The sequence below is a fragment of the Leptonychotes weddellii genome, chromosome 13, assembly GCF_054177405.1.
Source record: "Leptonychotes weddellii isolate Sample4059 chromosome 13, ASM5417740v2, whole genome shotgun sequence".
In the NCBI taxonomy this organism is placed as follows: Eukaryota; Metazoa; Chordata; class Mammalia; order Carnivora; family Phocidae; genus Leptonychotes; species Leptonychotes weddellii.
In genome coordinates, this window is record NC_138381.1 from 66,584,570 (window position 1) to 66,605,604 (window position 21,035).

Below are 21,035 nucleotides of genomic sequence, written 5' to 3' on the forward strand. Positions count from 1 at the left end.
CGGCCAAGGGGGGCAGTCATTTCTCAGCGCTTGCCACGCAGTCTGGTTTTTTTCCGAAAGCTGCTAGAAATCATGATTTGTGTGTGAAATTTCCCCCGTTTTTCAATGTGGCCACCACTTCTATTTTTGTAAACCATGGAGGCTGGGAGACAGGTCCCTGGCTTGTCCCCAGTTGTAACCTCTGTTCCAGGGCCGGGGGGGTGGGGGTGGGGGGGAAGAATCAGGAACCAAAACAGCACACCGATGTGATTCCAAAAGAGAGATTTATTTATTAAGGATCATTTAGTTTCTTGCATAAAAATCACCAATTGTTGTTCCTCATTGGGTTCTGAACACACATCAATTCTTTTGGGGTTGCTTTGTTTACCCCAACACTTTAAAAAATACAGCTCTTTTTTAGCGCCAGGAAGGACAGTTAAGGCAGCGAGGCATTTTCTTGGGTCTCAGATGGAGGGCTCACCCTCTCCCCCGTGAGAGAATACACATGGTAGGTAGTTTCTTAGGTTGGAAAAGCTGTCCCTGAAGAAAATAACTATGCAGAAGAATGCAAATATAGTCATCTGTGGTCACTTACTTGTGCCTGAGAGCTTTAAAATGACCCCCCTCCCCTTGGCCATCAAAGGCTTGCTGGTTGGTTTCAGCTATAAAAACACTGTCCGGCAAAAGACAGTAAGAAAGAGCAGGATCGATAATGACAGGGTTGTGAGGTCGGGCCGTGCAAACCACATGAGAACACATACCAGTTTGCTTTTTTAAAAAAATGCCCACCACAGGGGCCCTGTATAATTTCAAATCAAACTCCTCATGGTCCTTAAAATACCCAAAACATCATTCAGCCAGATCCTAAGGACACGTGCTTCTTCTTTTTCAAGTGAGGTGTATGACACACAGTTCCCCCCAGAGTTATGCTCCGCCTGGGGGAAAAAAAGAAAAAAGAAAGAAAGAAAGAAAAAACAAAAAAAAACCCTTGGACTTGAATAGAAACATTGATTTTTGCCACAATGAAATGGAGGGATAGCAGTCTGTGCTGTTGTGAAATTCAAAGGGGATTCGGAAGTAGGATCGTTATTTATTGCTCCATTAGGATAACCCCCCAAAATGACTTTTAAACAAAAAAACCAGGGCTGGCCGTGCCCTGCGAGCCACCCCCCCTCCCAGCCTCCAGGCAGCTCCCGGGGCGGCCGGCCGGCTGGATTCACAGTGATTCGGTTCGCCTGGTGCTGCGAGCATCCCCCTGCCCCCGCCGGACGTGCCTACACCTTGTAGTTGAGCTCGGCGTTCATCTTGGTGTACATCTCGTAGATGACGTCGATGGTGGCCGTGTAGTTGACCAGGAAGAGGCGGACCTTCTCCAGGCACTCCTCCTCCGTCACGTTCTGCCCCTTGGAGAGCGCTTTCAGGAAGTCGGACTTGTAGGGTGCCGCGAACAGTGCTGCCTTGAGACGGGCAACGGGGGGGGGGGGGCGGCATGGCGTTAGGGGACCAGCGGGGCCACCAAGCGGGGCCGCCGGGCCAGGGACGGTGGGCTTCTGGGAGGGGACGTCCCTGAGGCCCGTGCTCCTCGTGGCGTGGGAAGGGAAAGGAAGAGGGAGATGTGTGTGCCCATCTACCCCTGTGAGGGACAGCAGGACGGACACGAGCTTTTGGGGACCGACAGACCTGGGTTCAAATTCCAGCTTGTGCTGCCGACTAGCTGTGAGCCTTAAGCAAGTTACTTAGCCTCTCTGAGCCTCAGTTTCCTCATCTGTAAAAGGGGGATGACGATGGCACCCACCGAATCAGGTTGCTCTCGTAAAGGATCAAGGGGGTGGCACCCGGTGCTCGGCATGGTACCAGGCACAGGGAAGGTTGACCAGCGCCGAGGAGCCTCTGGCCTCTGGGGCCCCTGCTCTGGAGAAGGCAGACCGCGGGAGGTGACTGCTAATATGGACTGTGGCTTCTTTTGTCCTTCAGGGGATGACGCTTCCCTAACTTTCAGGGCTTCCCTGATCTGTGAAAAGTACTGAGAACCAGAAATGCACAGAATTGCAGAACCGGAAAGAAAAGGGTGCAGCCGGATGAGAAGCGTAGGCTGAGTCTGACAGGCTGAAGCACCTATAAACAGTGTCACATGACGAACACCGACAGCAAGACTCCGGGTACCTGAGTGTAAACCATGCGCCAAGCACTCTGTACACATTAACTTGTTCAATTTTCACTATGACCCTTGGAGATGGGGCCTAGTTTACACCCATTTGAAAGATGAGGATGCGAAGGCTCAGGGAGGTAGAGTCCCAGACCCCCACTTACTGTGTGGCCTGCAGCAAGATACTTAACCTCTCTGAGCACCAGTTCCTCATTTGTGAAATGGGGGTGAGGATGCACCCACTCCACGGTGCCTTTGTGAAGAATACAACCCGTGGGCAGCCCGCCCCGGGCCAGGTGCGCAGGACAGACCGTGCTCACTCAGGTGCCGGGCGTGAGGACTTGGCAAGGGAGCAGCACACAGGGAGGGCAGGGCTTCACGGCGCCCACCCGGGATGGGCCCTGCCCCCAGCCCCAGCGGGCAGCATAGCCCAGAGGTGGCCCAGCTCTTCCTGCCTACACCCAGACTGGCTGCCGGCCCAGCCTGTGCCCTGTGGGAAAGAGGCCAGCCTGTCAGACCCTGGTGACAGGGGGACGAGGATGGGCTGCAGGCGAGAGGGTGGGCCAGAACTGGCTGGGCAAGATGAGCGGGCAGGGGCACCTGGGTGGCTCAGTCATTAAGCGTCTGCCTTCGGCTCAGGTCATGATCCCAGGGTCCTGGGATTAAGCCCCGCATCGGGCTCCCTGCTCCGCGGGAAGCCTGCTTCTCTCTCTCCCACTCCCCCTGCTTGTGTTCCTGCTTTCACTCTCTCTCTCTCTGTCAAATAAATAAATAAAATCTTAAAAAAAAAAAAAAAAAGATGAGCGGGCTGAGAGAGGCAGGGTGGCCAGCAAGTGTGTAGAGCACCCCAAGGGCTGCTTCATCGCTGGAGTGCGCCTCTCAGCCTGGCGACCCTGGGGTCCCCATTTCCAGAAACCCTGCCCAGTGTCATCCCAACATAAACCACCAAGACCCCTGCGGGCCAGTGCCTCTTCAACAGATGCCCCAGCATCAGGGGATGGGGGGGTACAGGAGCCTTTCTTCTCTTCCCTGCCCAGGGTGAGGATCTGGGCAGAATTCGAAGGGGCCAAACAGGCCTGTCCGCCAGCAAGAGTCTCTGCCAGGCTTTCTCCCATGGCCTCCCAATCAGGCCTCATGGGACACAGAAACCCCACGGAGCATCTACAGTAACACCCACTGCAGCCACGGATGGGACTGGGCAAGCGCACAGGATGGGGCCACACAGATAGGGAGACCTTCTGGAGCCCAGGTGGGCCCACAGCTAAGGAGCGGCAGTGTGGGGCTGGCTCACCTGGAAGATCTTCTGCACAATCCAGCCATGGTACTTCTTGAGGGCCATCTCGTAGGCCTTGGTGGCGTTGACGCGGATGAGGTTGGGGTGATTCTCGTCCCGCTCCCCGTCGCAGATGCTCTGGAGGAAGACCTGGATGAAGCGGAGGCCTCTGCAGCCCAGGAGAGAGAGACAGCTCTTCAGGACCGCGCACGCTCCTGCCCGTCGCCCCGCCAGCACACCCCTGCGTGTGGCAGACCCTGACGCACTGGGACTCGGGCACGTGCTGTGCACACTCCTCAGGTTAGTTATCGTGAACCCGGCTGACGTGTAATGTGACCACCCGGCTCAACGCAGCCTCTCCCCAGCACCTTGCTGAATGCAGTCCCCGCTGGGCTGTAAGGTCTACGAGACAGGTCTGGGCCCACCTTGCCCACTTCTGTGTCCATGTGACCTCCCCTGGGTTGGCACTCGGCAGGCGGCTGTCAGCGCTTGAGGACTGAAGACACAGCGCTGGCCCTCAGAGGGCTCACGGACCATGGACTCTGGACACACTGGGCACGCTGACGAGCCTGGCCCTGTGCCTGGGCTCCCCACCCCCACCACAGCCCCAAGCCACTGTCCGCACTCTCCAGCGGCCACTTGGGCCCTTCCTCCAGGGGAAGGACGATGCTTTAAGAGCCAGGAGAAAGCCATGGCCATGGGGTACAGCAGGGTGACTACGTCAGAGATGGGTACATGCTAGTCCTTTAATGCACAGCATTTCATCTCCCTCAGCTCCACAATCCACCCATTTCACAGAGAACACTGAGGCACCCCCAAAAGTCTTGGGCAAAGGCCAGGATGCAAACCCAGCTGTCTCATCCCTAAGCTGGACTCCTGCCTTTGCCGTCCCTCACTGTCCCCCCAGGGTGCCTGGATGAGCTGCTCGGCTGCTTCCCTGCAGGGAGTTAGGGATCGGGTTGGAGGGCTCTCAGGGGCAGGAGCACTGGGACTAAAGGATCTAACTTTACCACCTAGGAGGTGAAGGGAAGTCATCTGTACCTGGATCAGAACCCTTAACCATCAGGGATCAGCCTGAGCTGTGGAACTGAGCCCAGGGGACAATCCCAGCCCTGCCCTGGGTCAGCCACCTCTCTTGAGCCCCTGCCTTCCCCCAGCCCTAATGACCACTCCTCTCCCCAGCAGAGGGGATGAAGCGCCATCTGACCCTGTTGCTGACCAGCTTCATGGACCTCGGTGGCTCCCCAGGACCCCTGATCATGCTGGGACTCACTTGTCCAATCCCACCTGGTCCCTCGCTGCTCCTGCCTCGCATCCAGAGCCTGCTGGACCAGACCCTCCCAGAGCAGCAGACACACCGGGCCTCTCCTGCCCTCCCACCTCTCAAAGGCCTCGTCCTCCTGGGACCCTCCTGCTCAGTCCTAGAGACTCTGCTTGGCACCCCTCCTCCAGGAAGCCCTCCCTGATCTCTCTCTGCTCCAGGCTCTGCTATCCTGCTGTCAGGATCGACCCACCAGCCCGATGCCCCAGCCAGGCTGTGATACCCACAGTGGGGCCCTGCGTCATTCAATGTGGCATTCCCCACACCCAGCAGGTGCTTATTACGTGCTCAGCCTGTTGGCATCTGCCTTCACCTGCCCTCCCAGTCACCTGGCTCTGTCCATCTGACCAGGACACAAACAACCTAACTGAGCTGAACATCACCATCTGCCTTGCTCCTCCCCAGAAACGCACAGAGCGTGCTGATGGATAGACCAGGGCAGTTCTCATCCAGGCCTGGGAGCCTCCTATTGACAGACCAAAGTGGGCAGCTCAGTTTCTGGGGGCAGTTTCTGCAATGCTCTAAGGATGTTAATCATAGCCCACCTCCCCTCTGACGCCCACTAGGCTGCACCCTCCAGGGAGCTGGCTCCTCCTGTTCCATTTCACCAAAGAAGTGTGTGGTGGGGAGAGGGGACTGGCTCCAGGGGATGGGGGGAGAGACAGGGGAGGAGCACCCTTCCTGACGCCTGACTCCAGGCCCGAGAGAGGGCAACACTGGGCACATCTGTGGGGCCAAGAGTGCATCCCTGGCTTCATAGTGGCTGCCAGTGGTGTTTGTACAGCTAAAAGAGAATTCTGTAGCTGGTAGAGAGCAGTGTGAAGGCAGCAAGCAAGCTGCCTGGTCTCTCTGAGCCTCAGTGGCCTTATCTGTAAGATGGGAACAACTGTATCTGGCTTCACGTATTTGCTAGAAGGACAATATAGAGAGAGATTATGAGCATTCTCAAGTCTACGGTAAGATTGTCTGGGTTTAAATCCCATATCAGGGTACCCTGCCCCCAGCCCAGGGGACAGATCTGTGCAAGTTAGATAGAGTTCCTTCTCCTCAAGACACTGTATTTCTGTCATAATATATGAATCTACCATGTGCATGATGTAACCAGCCCTAGATACGACACCTTTGTGCAGTGCACAACCTGCACAACTGTGCTTGGCCAGAGTCCCAGCTCTGATCTTGTGACTTTGGCCCATGATTTGGCCTCCAGAGCCCCAGTGGCCTCCCTCTGTGAGATGGGGATAACCACCACTCCTAACTCCCAGCACATGAAATAGGATCAGGCGCAGGAAATGTTTAGCACAACGCCCAGAGTATGCACTCACTTGCTATGTCTCTCTGATGGGGCTGGAACAGGGAGCGTCACCATCAGGTGGGCCTTGGCCCTTTGGGCGCTTTTCCTCAGCTCCTAACTAGCATCACACAAGGGAGCCTATGTGAAAGAAATGGAGGTGACCTCGCAGGGCAAGAGTAGGGCCAGACGTCCATCTTCTGCAGAGCAGGGCCCCGGGCTGCACCGCCACACACACCCGCCGCCCAAGCCTGTCACCTTTTCAGCCACATCAGCGCCAGCGTGGCTCCCACTTTGGGCCACTCTGCTCCGTACATTTCCTTCTCCACCTCCAGGATGTTCTGCAGGGTCCGGAACTTGGCCGGGTTGGTGTCGTACACAGCCTTGATTTTCTGGAACGGAGCACATGGAGTTTTCCCCTTGGAAAAGCCGTCTTCCCAGATGGCCAGCCCCCGTGCTCAGTCGGGGAGCACCACTTTCCTTCCCACCAGCGCCAGGCCCGGCAGGTAACTGCCATGGCTGGTTGCATTTATCGAGCACCTTCCGTGGGCCGAGAGGGGCCAAGTGCTTTACGGGTGCTGCTTTATTTGGTCCGCACAGCGATCCCAATGTTGCTCTGTCATTCTCTCAGTTTGCAGATGAGGAGACCAAGGCTCAGAGAGGGGACACTGACAGCTGGTATGGGTGGCCATGGGTTCCAGTGCAGACGGGCTCCAGAGGCCATGCCCTCCAACCCTCACTACTGAGAGCCCCTCAGACACTGAGCATCTGCAGACAATCGCTTTGGGAGTCACAGGTGTGAAGGAACAAGGCTCCTGAGTTGGAGCCAGGCAGTTCAGATCGGAATCCCACCTCTGCCCCTTCCTTGCTGTGTGACCTTAGGTGAGCCTCAGCTTCCTCATCTGTAAAATGTGGATAATGACAGACCAGCCTCAAAGGGCTGCTGGGATGTACCCAACCCTGCAGGCCAGGCCCTACGTGGATGCTCATAGGGAGAGGGTCAGTGGCTGGGGGGAAGGCAGCGGGAGCTCCCAGGAACAGGGAAGGGAAGGGCCAAGCCGATGCCCCTGTGGACTTTGGAGTTTATTTCTTATTTGGTTGGGGTGGATACAAGAACCAGGTTCCTGCTCAGGTCAACCCTTCAGACTGTGGTCCCTGTCAGGTTGTGACTGGGGGGCATGACTGCAAAGGAGGACCAGGAACCTTGAGCCCTGAGCTGGATGAGCTGAGGGCCAAGCCCATTTTCCATATCTTCCTGTTCCTCAAGCTTGTGGCGGGGAGCGGGGCACTGGTGCCCAGTGCTGGTTTAGATTCCCGATGCAGGCTCCACGCTGTGGCTGCTGGGCCAAGTACATACCGTGATGTTGCCGCTTATGTCTGCCTTGATGGGAGTAAACACTGGGGACCCGAGGCAATCTGGGGACAAAACAAGAAGAGAGATTCAGATTCCCAGCCAGGATGAAGATTCAGGAACGCCACAGGCCACGGAGGCTTGGGAACAGGAAGGAGGGTCATTTGGTGTGTTGAGGGAAAAGCCGAGCTATTCATTGGTGTTGAAAAGGCTCATGGGCAAGTTAAGATTGAGTGCTGGGCACCAGGTGAGACCAGTTTCTTGCTGCAGGACTTGTCAGAGCCTTTAAAATGCAACTGGAGGGGCGCCTGGGTGGCTCAGTTGTTAAGCGTCTGTCTTCGGCTCAGGTCATGATGCCAGGGTCCTGGGATCGAGCCCCACATCGGGTTCCCTGCTTGGTGGGAGGCCTGCTTCTCCCTCTCCTGCTCCTCCTGCTTGTGTTCCCTCTCTCGCTGTGTCTCTCTCTCTCTGTCAAATAAATAAATACAATCTTTAAAAAAATAAATAAATAAAATAAAATGCAACTGGAAGGGCGCCCGGGTGGCTCAGTCGTTAAGCGTCTGCCTTTGGCTCAGGTCATGATCCCAGGGTCCTGGGATCGAGCCCCGCATTGGGCTCCCTGCTCAGCGGGAAGCCTGCTTCTCCCTCTCCCACTCCCCCCTGCTTGTGTTCCCTCTTTGGCTGTCTCTCTCTGTCAAATAAATAAATAAAATCTTTTAAAAAAATAAAATAAAATGCAACTGGAATATCTAGGGGGCAAACCCTTTCATCCACAGCACCCTTTCTCCCTCAGACAGCACTGTCCAGAACTTTGTGCAGTGATGGAGATGTTCTATATCTGCACTAACATGGACCCCATGTGGCTCCTGGGCACTTGAAATGTGGTGTGACTGAGGCGCTGGATTTGTGATTTTATTTGACTTCCATCCACTGAAATGTGAACGGCACACGTGGCCCGTGGCTCCCGTACTGAACAGCACGGCTGTATAGTACCTTGCAGAACTAATGCTCTGATAAACCCATCTTGGTCAACAAGGCAGATCACCGCTCACTGACCAGCTGCCCAGTATGCAGACTGAGGAATCTTATGAGGCAGAGGAGGGGCCAGATTTATTAAAAATGACCTTCTCATTCACCAGCTTCTAAGAAAGAAACAAGCTGGGCACTCAGAGGCCCCATGGTTCTGAGACCCTGCTTTAGAGCCCGGGAGAGCCCGCAATGGCATCCCAGTCACTTAACAGACATGAGGAATGCGGGCTCGACCCCCACCCCCAGCTCTGCACGCATGGACAGTGTGGGCTGGGGTGTTGTCCCCTCAGCTCCCCCCCGGCCTCAGCTTTCCCATCTGGCCAGTGGGGCAACAGGACCGATCAGACATGCCACGGGCAGGACTAGAAACAGTCCACTTCCAAGACACATGTTTTGTTTATCTCTGGAATTGGAATGTTCTTAACTGGAGGGTTTTTTCCCTACGTGGTTCCTTTCTTGGGGCTACCAGTGACACCTCTGAGTTGAGAAAAGGCAGACCTAGAAACTGGTAGACCTGAAATGCGAGCGGCCTGTGGCCTGCCCGCCCCCCTTCCCTCCGTTGTGACCCCCTGGCAGACCGTCACGAGGACCAGAGATGAGCAGGCTCAACGTGGGCTGCACCCTCAGAGCCTGAGGACAGCTGAGCTCCCCCAACACGTTCTCACTGTCCTCAGCGCTGCGTCCAGAGACCCGCCACGCCTGATCCAGAGCCCAGGGGACAAAGACGCCCGAGCAGGCCGGGCGTGGGTACCAGACCCCCGGGGGGTAAACGCCAGTGCTAGACTCTCCTTGCCCGGCCGGGGGGGCCTCGGTGTGCACACCACCTTCACCGCACAGGAGCAGAGCACTGGGGGGAGCGGGGAACATCCACAAGCTGAATTCCACCCAAGGTGACCCAGCACACCTGGCCAGCCATCTGGAACAGTCTGAGCACAGCTGTTAAAGGAGGTGCACTGGGGAAACAGCTTGAAGACCCTAGAAATGAAATACCCCAAAGCCCAATGGAAAGAAAGTGCGGTAGTCACCCAGACAGGTGGGGTTCGAATCCTGCCCCAACCATGCCCCAGTTGAACAAGTCTCCTCACCTGTGTGCCTCAGTTTCCTCTCACGTCAAAAGGGGCAATAATAGTACTTAATTCATAGGGTTGTCACAGGAATTAAAAACCATGCACTGGATGCACCTAGCAGAGTGCCTGGTACAGGAACACTCAAGAAATGAACTTTGATCATTTTTTTTTTTAAAGATGTTATTTATTTATTTGACAGAGAGATAGACAGAAGAACACAAGCAGAGGGAGTGGCAGAGGCAGAGGGAGAAGCAGGCTCTGCACTGAGCAGGGAACCCGATGCGGGACTCGATCCCAGGACCCTGAGATCATGACCTGAGCCGAAGGCAGACGCTTAACCATCTGGGCCACCCAGGCGCCCCGAACTTCGATCATTTTTGTGACCTCACGCTCCATGGTCCAGCAAACGCCACCCAGATGTCACCCAGCTGTGCTTATAAGCCACCAGGCCCCACAGAATCTCTGCCGAATGGGAACCCACTTGGCCTGTGGGGGCAAACCTCCCTTCAGGGGGCCATGCTGGCCGCAGCTCCGAGGTGCTGGGCCAGGGCTCTGGGCACTCAGTCCTGAGCACTCTGGCCTCACAGACCCACCTGCCGAGGGCACTCAGAAGTGAACCGACTACTCCATCCCGCTCGTTAATCTTGCCCGGCAAGCCACTGACGTCATCCAGCAGAAGCCAACCTGGAGAGGTCCTGCCATTTGCATGCCCTGCGGCGCGTTACTACTGGGTCCCGCAAAGGACAAGGCCTTCTAGACTTAACAGATAATGCAAGTGAGCCAAGACCCCCACCGCCACCCGCGGTGCCTGTTCCCCTCTTGCCCGTGCAGCTGGGGGACACCAGCGCCAACCCTCACTGGGGCCAGCCGGCCGCCACGGATGTGCTGCGTGGGGACCGGGACGGCCCCTCTGAAGGCACGGCTGCTCCCCAGCGCTGACAGCGTCAGGTCCCCACCTTCCAGAAAGGCAGACTGTCCAAACATACAGGGTGAAGTGATAGATGGCGAGCCAGGGGCAGTCAAGCATTAACGGTGGAGTAGAGGCGGTGGGTATACAAATTCTCGCCATAAAATTCTTTCAATTTTGCCCTGTGTTTGAAAACGGTCGTATAAAATGCTCGCGGAAAAGTCAGGGTTCTCTTTGTTGTGTGTGGTTGGTTGGTTGGTTGGTTGGTTGTTGCTCCTCAAGTCACGTATTTTCCTTCTCCTTTTTTTCCAAGACCGTTCCACCGCGACAGTGCTTGTGATCCCACACGTAACTCCGTTTACCCTCCGTCTCCAGCCCTTGGACTTGAGCTTTGAGAGGGCAGGGACCCGGTCGCCTGGGTTGCCCCGTGTCCCCAGCGCCCGGCAAGCGGCCGGACCCCGTTGGGCACTCGGGCGGCATCTGTGGCCCGGATGAGGTGGGCCACCTCCCACCAGGCCTGTCGGGCTGCAGGCCGACCGCAGGGCAAACCTGCCAGGGGAGAAGGAGAAAGCCCGGGGCGCCGTCGCCAGAGGTCGTCGTCAGCCGTGCCCGGGCGGCAGACTGGCGCGGCCGGTGACGGGGCATTCGACATACATTTCAGAGATGCAGAGGAACGGCCTCCGGCCTCCTGGGCTCTGAAAAGGCTCTTGTGCGGTTCGGAGCGGCCGGGCGGCCGGAGAAAGGCTCTTTGTTCCCCGTGTCCCTGCCGGTGCGCTCCGCGGGTCACGAGGCCGCATGGTCAGCAGCAGCCGGGCCCTGACAGCTGCGGTTTTGTGCGGCCTGGCCAGCGCGCTGGGGCAGAGCTCCGGCCCCACTGGGGGCAGGAATGCAGGCCGAGAGCCTAGTGGGAGCCGGGAGGGGGAGGCAGGGGGTGGAGGGCAGACCCCAGAATCCACTGCCAGCAGCGCAGGCGTGTCTGTGGAGCCCATGGCTGAGGTGGGTTTAGGAGCGCCTGGAAGCAGGCCACCTGGGGTCACGGAAGCAGCAGTGTGGAGCTCGGGAGTCTGCCGCTTGGGGTTCAGCTCTCAGGTCTGGAGTGACTGTGGATCAGTGACTCAGCCATGCCGGGCTCGGGCCCCTCCTTGCTGGCCACAGCCCACGGGGTGGGGGGGAGGGGGGGGTGCGCTCTGGGTGTAGCTGAGCTGAAACCTTGACATCTGCTTCACCGTGACCTACCCAAGGCCACCAGGCCCAGAGACCTGCCTAGGGTCACACAGAGGAAGCCAGGCACTCAGGCACAATTACAGGACCAAGGTTGGTTCCACCACTCCCTCGCCTTTGTTTCTTTCTTTTTTTAAAAAAAGATTTTATTTATTTATTTGAGACAGAGAGAATGAGAGACAGAGAGCATGAGAGGGAGGAGGGTCAGAGGGAGAAGCAGACTCCCCGCCGAGCAGGGAGCCCGATGCGGGACTCGATCCCGGGACTCCAGGATCATGACCTGAGCCGAAGGCAGTCGCTTAACCAACTGAGCCACCCAGGCGCCCATCTCGCCTTTCTTTCTAGAATGTTTCCATCCCGTGTGAACTCAACCAAAGGGGGAGTACTCCAACAGGAAAACCAGAAGATGATTTTAAGCACCAAGCACACGGTGGCCTTTCGAATAGTTTAAACTCAGGCCTGCCCCTGCTCCAGATAGAGCGTGACACTATTCAGGTTCACCTTTCCTATAGTATGCAGCCCTGCCCCCAAATTACCTTTCTTGTTTTACCAGTTTGGCAGATACCTCAAAGTTGTTTTTCATTGTTGTCAGCAAACAGGCTCTTTAAAATGCCATCTAGAAGCCCTTCTGCCAGGAGGGAGGGAGGGGGCTTGGGAGGCTTCCTGGTTCCTCCTCCAACCTCCAGGGAGAAAAGAAGTTGTCTTTTTAAAAAAAAAAAAAAAAAAAAAAAAGCAAAACAAAAAACAAAAAACCAAAAGAAAAATCAGATATAACTCCACAATTTTACTCCATAGGACCAACTCTAATGAGCACAGATTCTCAATACAGATAAGCCTTGGTTATCTGGAGTATGTGGCAAATGGCCCCTTCTGTTTGGTGTGGAAGGCTTTTCTAAGCCTGCTACTCAACCCACGAGGCATGAAGGAAAATACCACAAATCTGATTACAAAATCCAGAGACCTCCCGTATGGGGCATGAGGAGATATTCATCACTAATCACAGGCCAACAACAAACTGATGGTTGGAGGTGCTGATCAATGAAACAAACCACGGACTGAAGATTATTATCCCTAATATGTAAAGAGCTCTAACAAATCAATAAAAAAACCCAACTCAATAGAAAAATGGCAAATCACAGAACAACAATAAAATGCCTTATCTCAGTAATAAGAAAATAAAATTAAAGCAGTGAAATATTTTCTAACTACCAGGTTTTATGAATGCACTGACCTCTAGTTCAACCATTCTGTATGGAACTCATCAAAATGTAACACAAGTGTCCCTGATTTTGTACAGCACACCATGCATGGTTTTCTAAACAGGGTCATCATGGAAAATATGAATTATGATAAAGGTGTGACCCAGTAACATCACAGACCCCCTCGACCCTTCACTAAATGGCTCTGCACAGTTTAAAAGAAACTCGTCTTGAGGGGTGATGGTCACTTCCTCCTGCTTTCTCTGCAGTGCTTTCATTCTGCTAGATACTTGGAAAATAAATAGCCAACTGTGTCAGCATCACCTGCAAAATGTGGGCGCCAAGTGAGCGCTTTTGTACCTGACCTCTGTGACAATTCTGGCTGGACCACCTCCTAGCTGGGTCTTCACCATAGTTCAGATGAGTGAGATTGCCAGAGAGCAGAATTCCCCATGAGCCAGCGGTCACCATATGCCACCCAGAGTCAGACGCATTTCTGCTTTCTCTGGCCTCAACGTGGTTGGAAAGCAACAGTCGCTGTGCTCTGAGTGAGACCACAGCACGCTCGATGCGTGGCTGCCCCACAAGACCTGCCCGACACTGGACACCAGGGGGACCCAACTGCCCTGCCTAGCCCACCCTCTCGTTGCATCTCAGGAATGCAAAGCCTTCCATTTCTTAGACACGCGCCTTCACTTCAGCCTGTGTGATTCAGGATGGAAAACACCTAGCCCAACCCATAAATACTTACTCCCCAGAAAGGAAGAACAGGATGCCTGCGTTGATGCTAGGAGCCTGGTATGGGAAGGTTCTATTTCAAATTCAATTTTTTTTTTTCCAATAGCCAGATAATAAGGTTTTGTTGTTATTAAAGACGTGGGGCAGATTAACTTTACAGGTCCTAGGTTACAAGGACCATAATGAGAGGCACTCAAATTACAGCCAATGGAGATGAATCATTTATTAATCCACAGGTATGTGGGGTGTTGTGTATGTGTGTGTGATGTCTGGGTTTGCCTATTTTGAAGAATAAGAACGCTGAGAATGCCCACCTTCCTAAAACTAAAACTTATTATTGAGATAAGGCATTTTATTGTTGTTGTTCTGTGAATTGCCATTTTTAAAAAATCCTGGCTAAGGAGGAAAGAATGTTTACAAAACAATCCAAAAACATTGTTTTTAAAAATCACCCCTATGACATGCCAACTCTTTGTCCGCAGTTGCCTACTTTGTTCAGCAAAAACCAGCCTTGAAGTGGGAATGTGGTTGGGAAATGTGTTTTCCTTGCTGTGTGGCCTGGGAGAAAGCAGTTAACTTCTCTGAGCCTCCTTATTTGTAAAACAAGGCTGATAATGGACCCCACCTCATCAGGTTGCTGTGAGGCTTAAATCAGGTTGTATGAAGGGCTCTGCATGGTCTCTGCCACCTAGTAAGTGCTCCAGAAAAAACGAAGTATTCTTTATGCTTATTATTATTATTATTACTATTATAAATGATAACATCATTTCCATCTTTTTCAGCTGGCACAGGAAATCCACGAAAGAATGATCCCAATGACTGAGAAATCAAAGGACAAAGAGAGGAAGAGAGGGAAGGAGGAAAGGGGTCTCCACAAATGGGTATGGATACAATTAGCAGGAAACCTCCAGTCATAAAATCATGACTTCAAATGTATTCCAGACAGTTAAAAAACGCGATCTCAGAAGGGAATGGAGTAAGGAACTGGGGGGAACAGCAAGGCAGAAAATGAATCATTTCCGAGCACAGGGAAGTGTGAGCGGGCTGGTTTTTATAGGACCCTGGAGAGGGCTGATCAGCTGTAATGACTTAAAAGCTCAGCTACAGTTAACACTCTAACAATAAAAAAAAAAAAAAAAGAGGAAGAAGCCAAGAAAAAAGGCCCCTGATACAAGTAACACTGTAAGAAGGTAACAAAAGGAGTTCACACCCACCCAGGCCGGTTTTTAAACAGAAACAATGAAACCTAAAACCAGAACCCCTGCACTGCCAACCCAGGGCTCAGGGAAATGCCAGGTGGGACCCTCCTAGCGTCCCCTTCCCTCACAAACTGGGAGGAAGGGCCAGAAAAAAGAGCCTTGTCTCTGCCCTGAATAAGACTGCCCTCCCTTGTTGCAGGGCCAGTCCACTTCTAAGCCCTGGGGACCCACTTCCTAGCTGCACCACCTGGTCGAATCCCTTCACCACTCTGAACCTCAGTGTCTTCCTCTGTAAAATGGCACCAACTCCTCCTCATTCCTGGGGTCATGATAAGCGGCTAGTTCAAAGCTCGGCCCATGGGAGCCACTCAAAATGGGGGTTTCGCTAACTATGATGGGGGGAGGGGGGACGCATTACATTTTACAAAGCCCTCTGTCACTCATGTCACTCATTCTTTTTTCCTTTCACTTCGACACCCGCTGGGCAGCTCCACTGGGCCGGGCGTACTGCTGGGCTCTGGGAGGACCCAACTTTTCTCTGCCCGTAAGGGATTTGCAGTGGGGCCCGGTTCTTCCTCCAAGCAGCCCCATGCTGGAGCTGAGGAGGGCCTCTTGAGCTAGCAAGAAACAGAACGGATGCTTGGGTCTTTTCTCTCCTGTTTCTCCATTTTATTCCCTCTAGGGGCAGAGGCCAGACTTTAGTCCTTGACCTCAGGGCCAGACTTCCCTGGATACGGTAGTTGTCTTGGGCTACCCAAAGTGACTTCTCCCTGCTGGGCTTCAAAAGCAGCCAACCCGCAGCTATCACGGAGACAAGAGGCTAAGACTACGGGGCCAGCGGAAGCCCTCCCATTGGGTGTTCCTCGGATCTTACTGGGGCCGGGCCAGATGAGGAGCTGGATGCCTCAGAACAATGGCAGGCACCCAGTAGGTGCTCCTCAAGCCCAGCGGGCCCTCACCACTTGCAAATGCACTGCCAACTAATAACAAAGAGTCTGCAGGCAGTTTCAAGCCTGCAAAACCCATTGCAGAAAGGGTATTTTTGGCTTCTTTCTCCCACAGGACATCGTTTCTTCCTTCTAGAAGTGTCCCTCCCAGGCATACGGTCTACGTCCCGTCCCTAGAGAATCCGGTGCTCAACAGACACTCAACCAAAACGATAACTAACCTGCTGTAGTAAAAGGGTTCATATAGCTGCTTCTCTTTCTGGGGGATATTCTATATAAAACCAAAAATAAACATCTATTTGTCTAAACTTAACAAGCAAAACAAAACATTGCAGAGATCTGACAAGGTGGTCCCAAGTCCCGGAAGGTGCTTGTTGCAATGGGGAGAATAACTTCCCCTAAAGAAGGGGAATTCTTACTCACAGACCAAGGGTGCTGGTGGGGCTGGTTCCCAGGCAGGTTAATGCAATGTCCCAATTACGGGAAAATCTGACCGGTTTGGGACCTCCCCACTGGAGGACTTCTATATCCTACTCATTCAAACTTGCATTCAAATGAGCAAGGGTTATGGGCCCTGCTGGGGAAACCTGTATATCTGGTGTGCGGTGCCCAGCATCTTGGACAAATCACTGTGGGGCCAGCAGAGCCCTGGACTTCTTTGGTCCAGGCTGGCTCCGCGGGGGGTGGGGGGTTCTCCTCTCTCAACAGGAAGCCAGGAGAGCAGGCGGGCACGCACAAGCTAAAACCACTGTGTAAGGAGTTCTGAGGCCAGAGTTCTGAGTTCTAGGCAAACTCTACTGGTTAACACCCCCCACCCCCAGCTGTGTGACCCTGGGCAAGTCACCTAACCTCCTGGGCCTCGGTTTCTCTGGCTGTATAACAAGAAGATTATTCTGTGCTCTGGGCTGCCAAAAATTGAGCAAGCACTGAACCAAAGGGATGGGAAATCACTCTTTCTGGGGTTTTCCCCTATGACTACTTGACGAGCACCAGATAGGTGTAAGACCTGATTCTCTGGACATCCATTTAATTAAGAGATCTAAATGAAGAAAAATCACCCCCAGAATTTGGATTTCAGGAGCTGAGAGATGGAAATCATCCCCTTCAGCTCCTGCATCTTAATTTCTCCCTAAACAGTGAAAGCAAACAGGTGTGATGTCACGCGTCACATCTGACCTTCAGCAGTGTGTTAAGAAAAACGCCAAGGTTGTGTCTAGACTAAAAGGGAGAGAACAGGGTCATGATTGATTAATAATGTCTGCTGTGGGTATGGTTTATGAGTTAGGTATTTTAATTTGGAAAGCGAGAGAAAAGCAAAACTGCTTCCGGAAAGAACCCAGGAAAAAAAAATGCGAAAGGAACCAAAAGCATTCACTCAGCAAATACCACTAGCTCGCCCAGGGCTAGGCACTGAACTAGCTCAAAGTCACAGAATGGGATGGGTTCTACGGTAGTCTAAGGGAGTTAGGAAAGACTTTCTAGATGAGGCAACTTTCCCATGGAGATACGTGGAACCCAGCCAGGCAAACGGAAGGTGGTAGGCTGGGGAGGAGCGGTGTGCCAGACAGAGGCAAGGGGTACCACGGTACCATTTGGGGGGTTGTAAGCCATTCATAGAGGCTACAGCACAGATCTGAAGCTGGGATAATAGGCAGCCACTGAGGCTTCTAGGCAGGGAGTGATGATGAAATGACATCTAAGTCTCTCCCTCCTCCTCTCCTACTCCCTCCGCCCTCTAATTGTTAATGCTGGAGGACACTGCTGCGTAACTGACCTAAAAGATGAGAGAGCAGGCCTCACAAAAGTCAGTTGCAAGCTGATCACTCAGAGGTGAGATCCAATTACTGGGTCAAGGTAGAGAAGAAGATGGACAAAGGGCTGGACTCTAAGTGGACATAGTAAAAGCTGGAGAGAAGGAGGAAGGGCTAGCCCACATCTGACCTGCAGCACCAAGAACAAGCAACCACCCAGGCCAGCCTATTCTGTCACAAACCACACGGGACACAAGTGAAAGAGATGCGGTTGCTCTAACAGGTTAAAAGCCTTCACATCCGTCGACCTAGCAATTTCACCTCTAAAAATTAGAACTAACAAAAGAAGTACACAAAGAAACGTACACGGGGATGTTCACTGCGGCGTTGTTTACCAGAGCAGACAATGGGAAGTGATGTGAATGTCCCACCGCGGGGGACCAGTTACATAAATGATGGCCACATTCAAACGAAGGAGTTCTAAGCAGCCGCGAAAAACCACGATCGGCCTGGAAAGATGGTCAGGCTGCAGAGCTGGGTGGAAAAAGCAGCTTATACATTTTCCCTTAAAGGTGGATAAAAACGAGTCCAAAAGGAAAGGTCGGAAGAGATGCTCTCAAAACAAAGACACACCGACCCAAAAAACCGTACCCCCAAAGGTTCTGAGAGGATTAGTGAACGAATCCACATACAGAACTGGCACATAGTAAGTGCTCAATAAACAAAAGGGACATTTTTTATTTATCATTTCTTCTTGCTCAATTGTCCCTCAATAAACAGATCTTCCTGGCAGCATTAAATACTTTTTAAAAACACAGCTTTCGGGGCACCGGGGTGGCTCAGTCGGTTAACGGTGGGACTCTTGACCCTCAGCTCAGGCCTTGATCTCAGGGTCATGAGTTTAAGCCCCACGTTGGGCTCCATGCTCTTAAATAAAAATAAATTAAAAAATAAAAACACAGCTTCCAGCCCTTTGCCCTGTGTATATCGAGAACAGTGGTTCTCAGCCAGATTTTGTCGCCTTGCGGGTATTTTTGGTTGTCGCAACTTGGGGAGATGAGGTGTTACCAGCATCTAGCCAGGGATGCCACTGAAACATCCTCCAACGCGCAGGACGGCCTCCACCACAGAGTGATCCAGCCTCAGCTGGCAGCAGCGCCATGGTCCAGGCACCCTGCTTTGGAGGGAACTGTCGCTGCGACCTCCCTCAGACTTCTTGCATCCCTTGAGCCCAACCTGCTCCGTTCAAGAGACACACACACACACCACCCAGATCATCCAGGTGACCAGATGCTCCCAAGACTTCACAGAGCCCCTGTGTTACAGCCGACAGGAGATCTCAACTGAGCCCTGAGTCCCAGAGAAAAGCCCCTGGTGGGAGCGTCCTTGGAAACCTTAAATCCTCAAGAACTCTTCCCCCCAGACAAGCATAAAGGTTCCAAATGGATCATCGCATTTTTTTTTCTTAAGAGTGCTAAGAATGATTCTGCGTGGGCCAACCCACTGGGGCTTCCGTATCAATGGCACCTCTGTCAACAGATGTGATGGCCCACAGCACACGGCTCACAGCAAAGACAAGGGTCCTTTGAGATCAGGGGAAGGGAGGAGGGGCTGCTCTTCAGCCCTGACATCACAGCACTGCTGGTTCCAGCGGCCACCATCCCCTTTCCTCTGAAACCAGCCAGATAATCACATTCAATAAGCCCCCCCATCCCCCCCCCCCACCGCCCCGGGGCTGCAGACCCGCAGTACATGCACTAGTGCTGACAATAAGGGATGAAAAGCCCTAAAAGGCCACAGGGCTTAACTCGGGGTTTCTCCGCCTCGACACTGCTAACATTTGGGGCTGGATCAAGTCTTTGTGGCGATGGCTGTCCCGTTCATGGGAGGGTATTTTGCAGCATTCCTGGCCTCTAGCCACTCATGCCAGGGGCACCTCCCTGCATGCCCCCCCAAAGCTGTGACAAACAAAAGAGCCCCTAGACGTTGCTGGATGTCCCCTGAGGGGGCCAAACTGCCCTCAGCAGAGAACCACTAGCTTCAACAGATTCTGAATCCTTGTCCAGGGCAAGCTGGCTCCATCCTGCGAATGTTGACAGAACAAGAGGTGGGGTGGGAGGCACTGAAGCCAGTTGGTTCCCAAGCCCCTGCCTGGAGGGTCTGTGTTATCTCAACACTGAGATACCAGTAATAAGCACATTTCATTCATTCCATGAGTACTGACTAAGCACCTGGCACTACTAAGTGCCAGGCACTGTTCTGGGTGAGGGAGGCTGGGAGAATAAGGAAAAGAGAGGGCTTATGAAATGGGAGGATTATTTTAAGGGGAGGGGGTTGAAAGTCATTCTGAAAAGGAAGAAGGGAATGGTGGGGGCAGGGATATGGGATTTGGGGGAGAAGGGGTGGGATGTTTTGGAGGAGATGGAAGACTGGGAAATTGAGGCTTTGGAAGAGTGAGGGGTGTCTGGGGGAGATGGACCATTGGGGGAGCCCAAGGAAGTGGAGAACTGGGGGCATCTGAAGGATATGGTGGAATGTGAGGTGCCTGGAAATGGAGTGGAGACGGAGCATCTGGGGGTGTCTGGGAAGAGATGGAGAATGTGCCATGTTGGAGGGAGAGAGGACCTGGGAGTGGTCCGGGGTGGGGAGAACTGGGGGTGCCTGGAAGGAAAGGGGGTCTTGGGTGCCTGGGGAAACAGGATTCGGGGTGTCTAGGAGAGGGATGGCTGGAGGATGCTCGGGAGATGGCGGTTTCGGGTGCGTCTGGGAGCGCTCTGGGGCAGAGCTGCGGGCCGGCTCCCCCCTTCACCCCGGCTCACCGAAGAAGGGCGGCAGGTGGGACACCGCCTCCAGGAAGGGCCCCGTCTCGATCTGCTTGTCCGCGGGCAGCGGCTTCAGCAGGTGCTCCGCCAGCAGCGCCATTTCGGGGTCGAGGCCGGCGGTGATGCCCCAGCCGGCGCCGCGGGCGTCCACGCCGCCCCCCGGGCCGCCGCCGTCAGCGCTGGGGCCGTCACTGCCGCCCGCCGCAGACTCCTGGGACGCCAGCGTCGCCACTTCCGCCCGCGCCGCGCCCCGCGTAGCCGAGCGCTCAGCGCCGCCCGCAGGCCGAGCGCCTAAGCGTTCCGCCGCCCCGCCCCGCCCCTGCCCGCCCGCGCCAATCCGCGCCCGCCGCCGCGCCCGCCCGCCCAATCCGCGCCCGCCGCCGCGGGCCTCCGCGCCGCCATTGGGCGGGGGGCGGGGCCGGCCTGTCCGGCGTGGAAGCGCGCGGACTCTCCAGTCCAGGTCCGCCCAGGTGAGCCGCTCCCAGGTGAGGCTTCCCCAGGTGTTCCTGCAGCCTCCCTCCGTATTGCCCCTCCGCCCCCAACCTGGGCGCGCCGACTCGGGCTGGGTCCTCGCCTAATGTGGGCGTAGAACTGCCCAGGTCACAACACAACCCACCTACCAGCCCAGGTTTACAGCCCAACGCAGCCAGCGCCCCTGAGGACACCTGTTTCCTCAAGAACAGAGCCTGTCCTCCAACAGCCCCAAGTAGCCTGTTGGACACTGCTTGGGTCACAGTTCTCTTTAGCTACAACCAATGGGGACGTCTGATTCTTCTCCAGTGATCTAAGATCATACC

General features: G+C 54.2%; 1 protein-coding gene and 1 long non-coding RNA gene across 5 annotated transcripts; one reads left to right on the plus strand and one right to left on the minus strand.

Moving 5' to 3' along the window:
* Positions 1-244: 244 nt before the first annotated feature.
* GLTP (glycolipid transfer protein) lies at positions 245-20,486 on the minus strand. 2 transcript variants are annotated; one of them, XM_081802018.1, is made up of 5 exons: positions 20,236-20,486; positions 7,365-7,423; positions 6,266-6,399; positions 3,417-3,567; positions 245-914 (listed from the first exon to the last, which is right to left on the minus strand). In XM_081802018.1, exons 1-5 carry the CDS (start codon positions 20,336-20,338, stop codon positions 789-791), a joined length of 573 nt encoding a protein of 190 aa, XP_081658144.1. In that variant the 5' UTR covers positions 20,339-20,486; the 3' UTR covers positions 245-788. The 2 variants fall into 2 exon arrangements, with proteins under 2 accessions (XP_081658144.1, XP_081658143.1); XM_081802017.1 differs by having other exon boundaries at positions 245-1,436; positions 20,236-20,481.
* LOC145716838 (uncharacterized) lies at positions 13,558-15,951 on the plus strand. Of its 3 annotated transcripts, none has more exons than XR_014139757.1 (3): positions 13,558-13,755; positions 14,302-14,400; positions 15,781-15,951. It is a non-coding gene; the product is annotated as an uncharacterized LOC145716838 (long non-coding RNA). The 3 variants fall into 3 exon arrangements; XR_014139756.1 differs by lacking the exon at positions 15,781-15,951 and adding an exon at positions 14,918-15,565; XR_014139755.1 differs by lacking the exon at positions 15,781-15,951 and having other exon boundaries at positions 14,302-14,455.
* Positions 20,487-21,035: the final 549 nt, after the last annotated feature.

Excerpts from the sequence above, each read along its gene's own strand:
- GLTP (XM_081802017.1), bottom strand. The coding sequence starts at position 20,338 with ATGGCGCTGCTGGCGGAGCACCTGCTGAAGCCGCTGCCCGCGGACAAG. Across the intron at positions 6,400-7,364 it reads ACATAAGCGGCAACATCACG|AAAATCAAGGCTGTGTACGA; the intron begins GTATGTACTTGG and ends GCTCCGTTCCAG. Across the intron at positions 3,568-6,265 it reads GCGCTGATGTGGCTGAAAAG|AGGCCTCCGCTTCATCCAGG; the intron begins GTGACAGGCTTG and ends CCTGGGCTGCAG.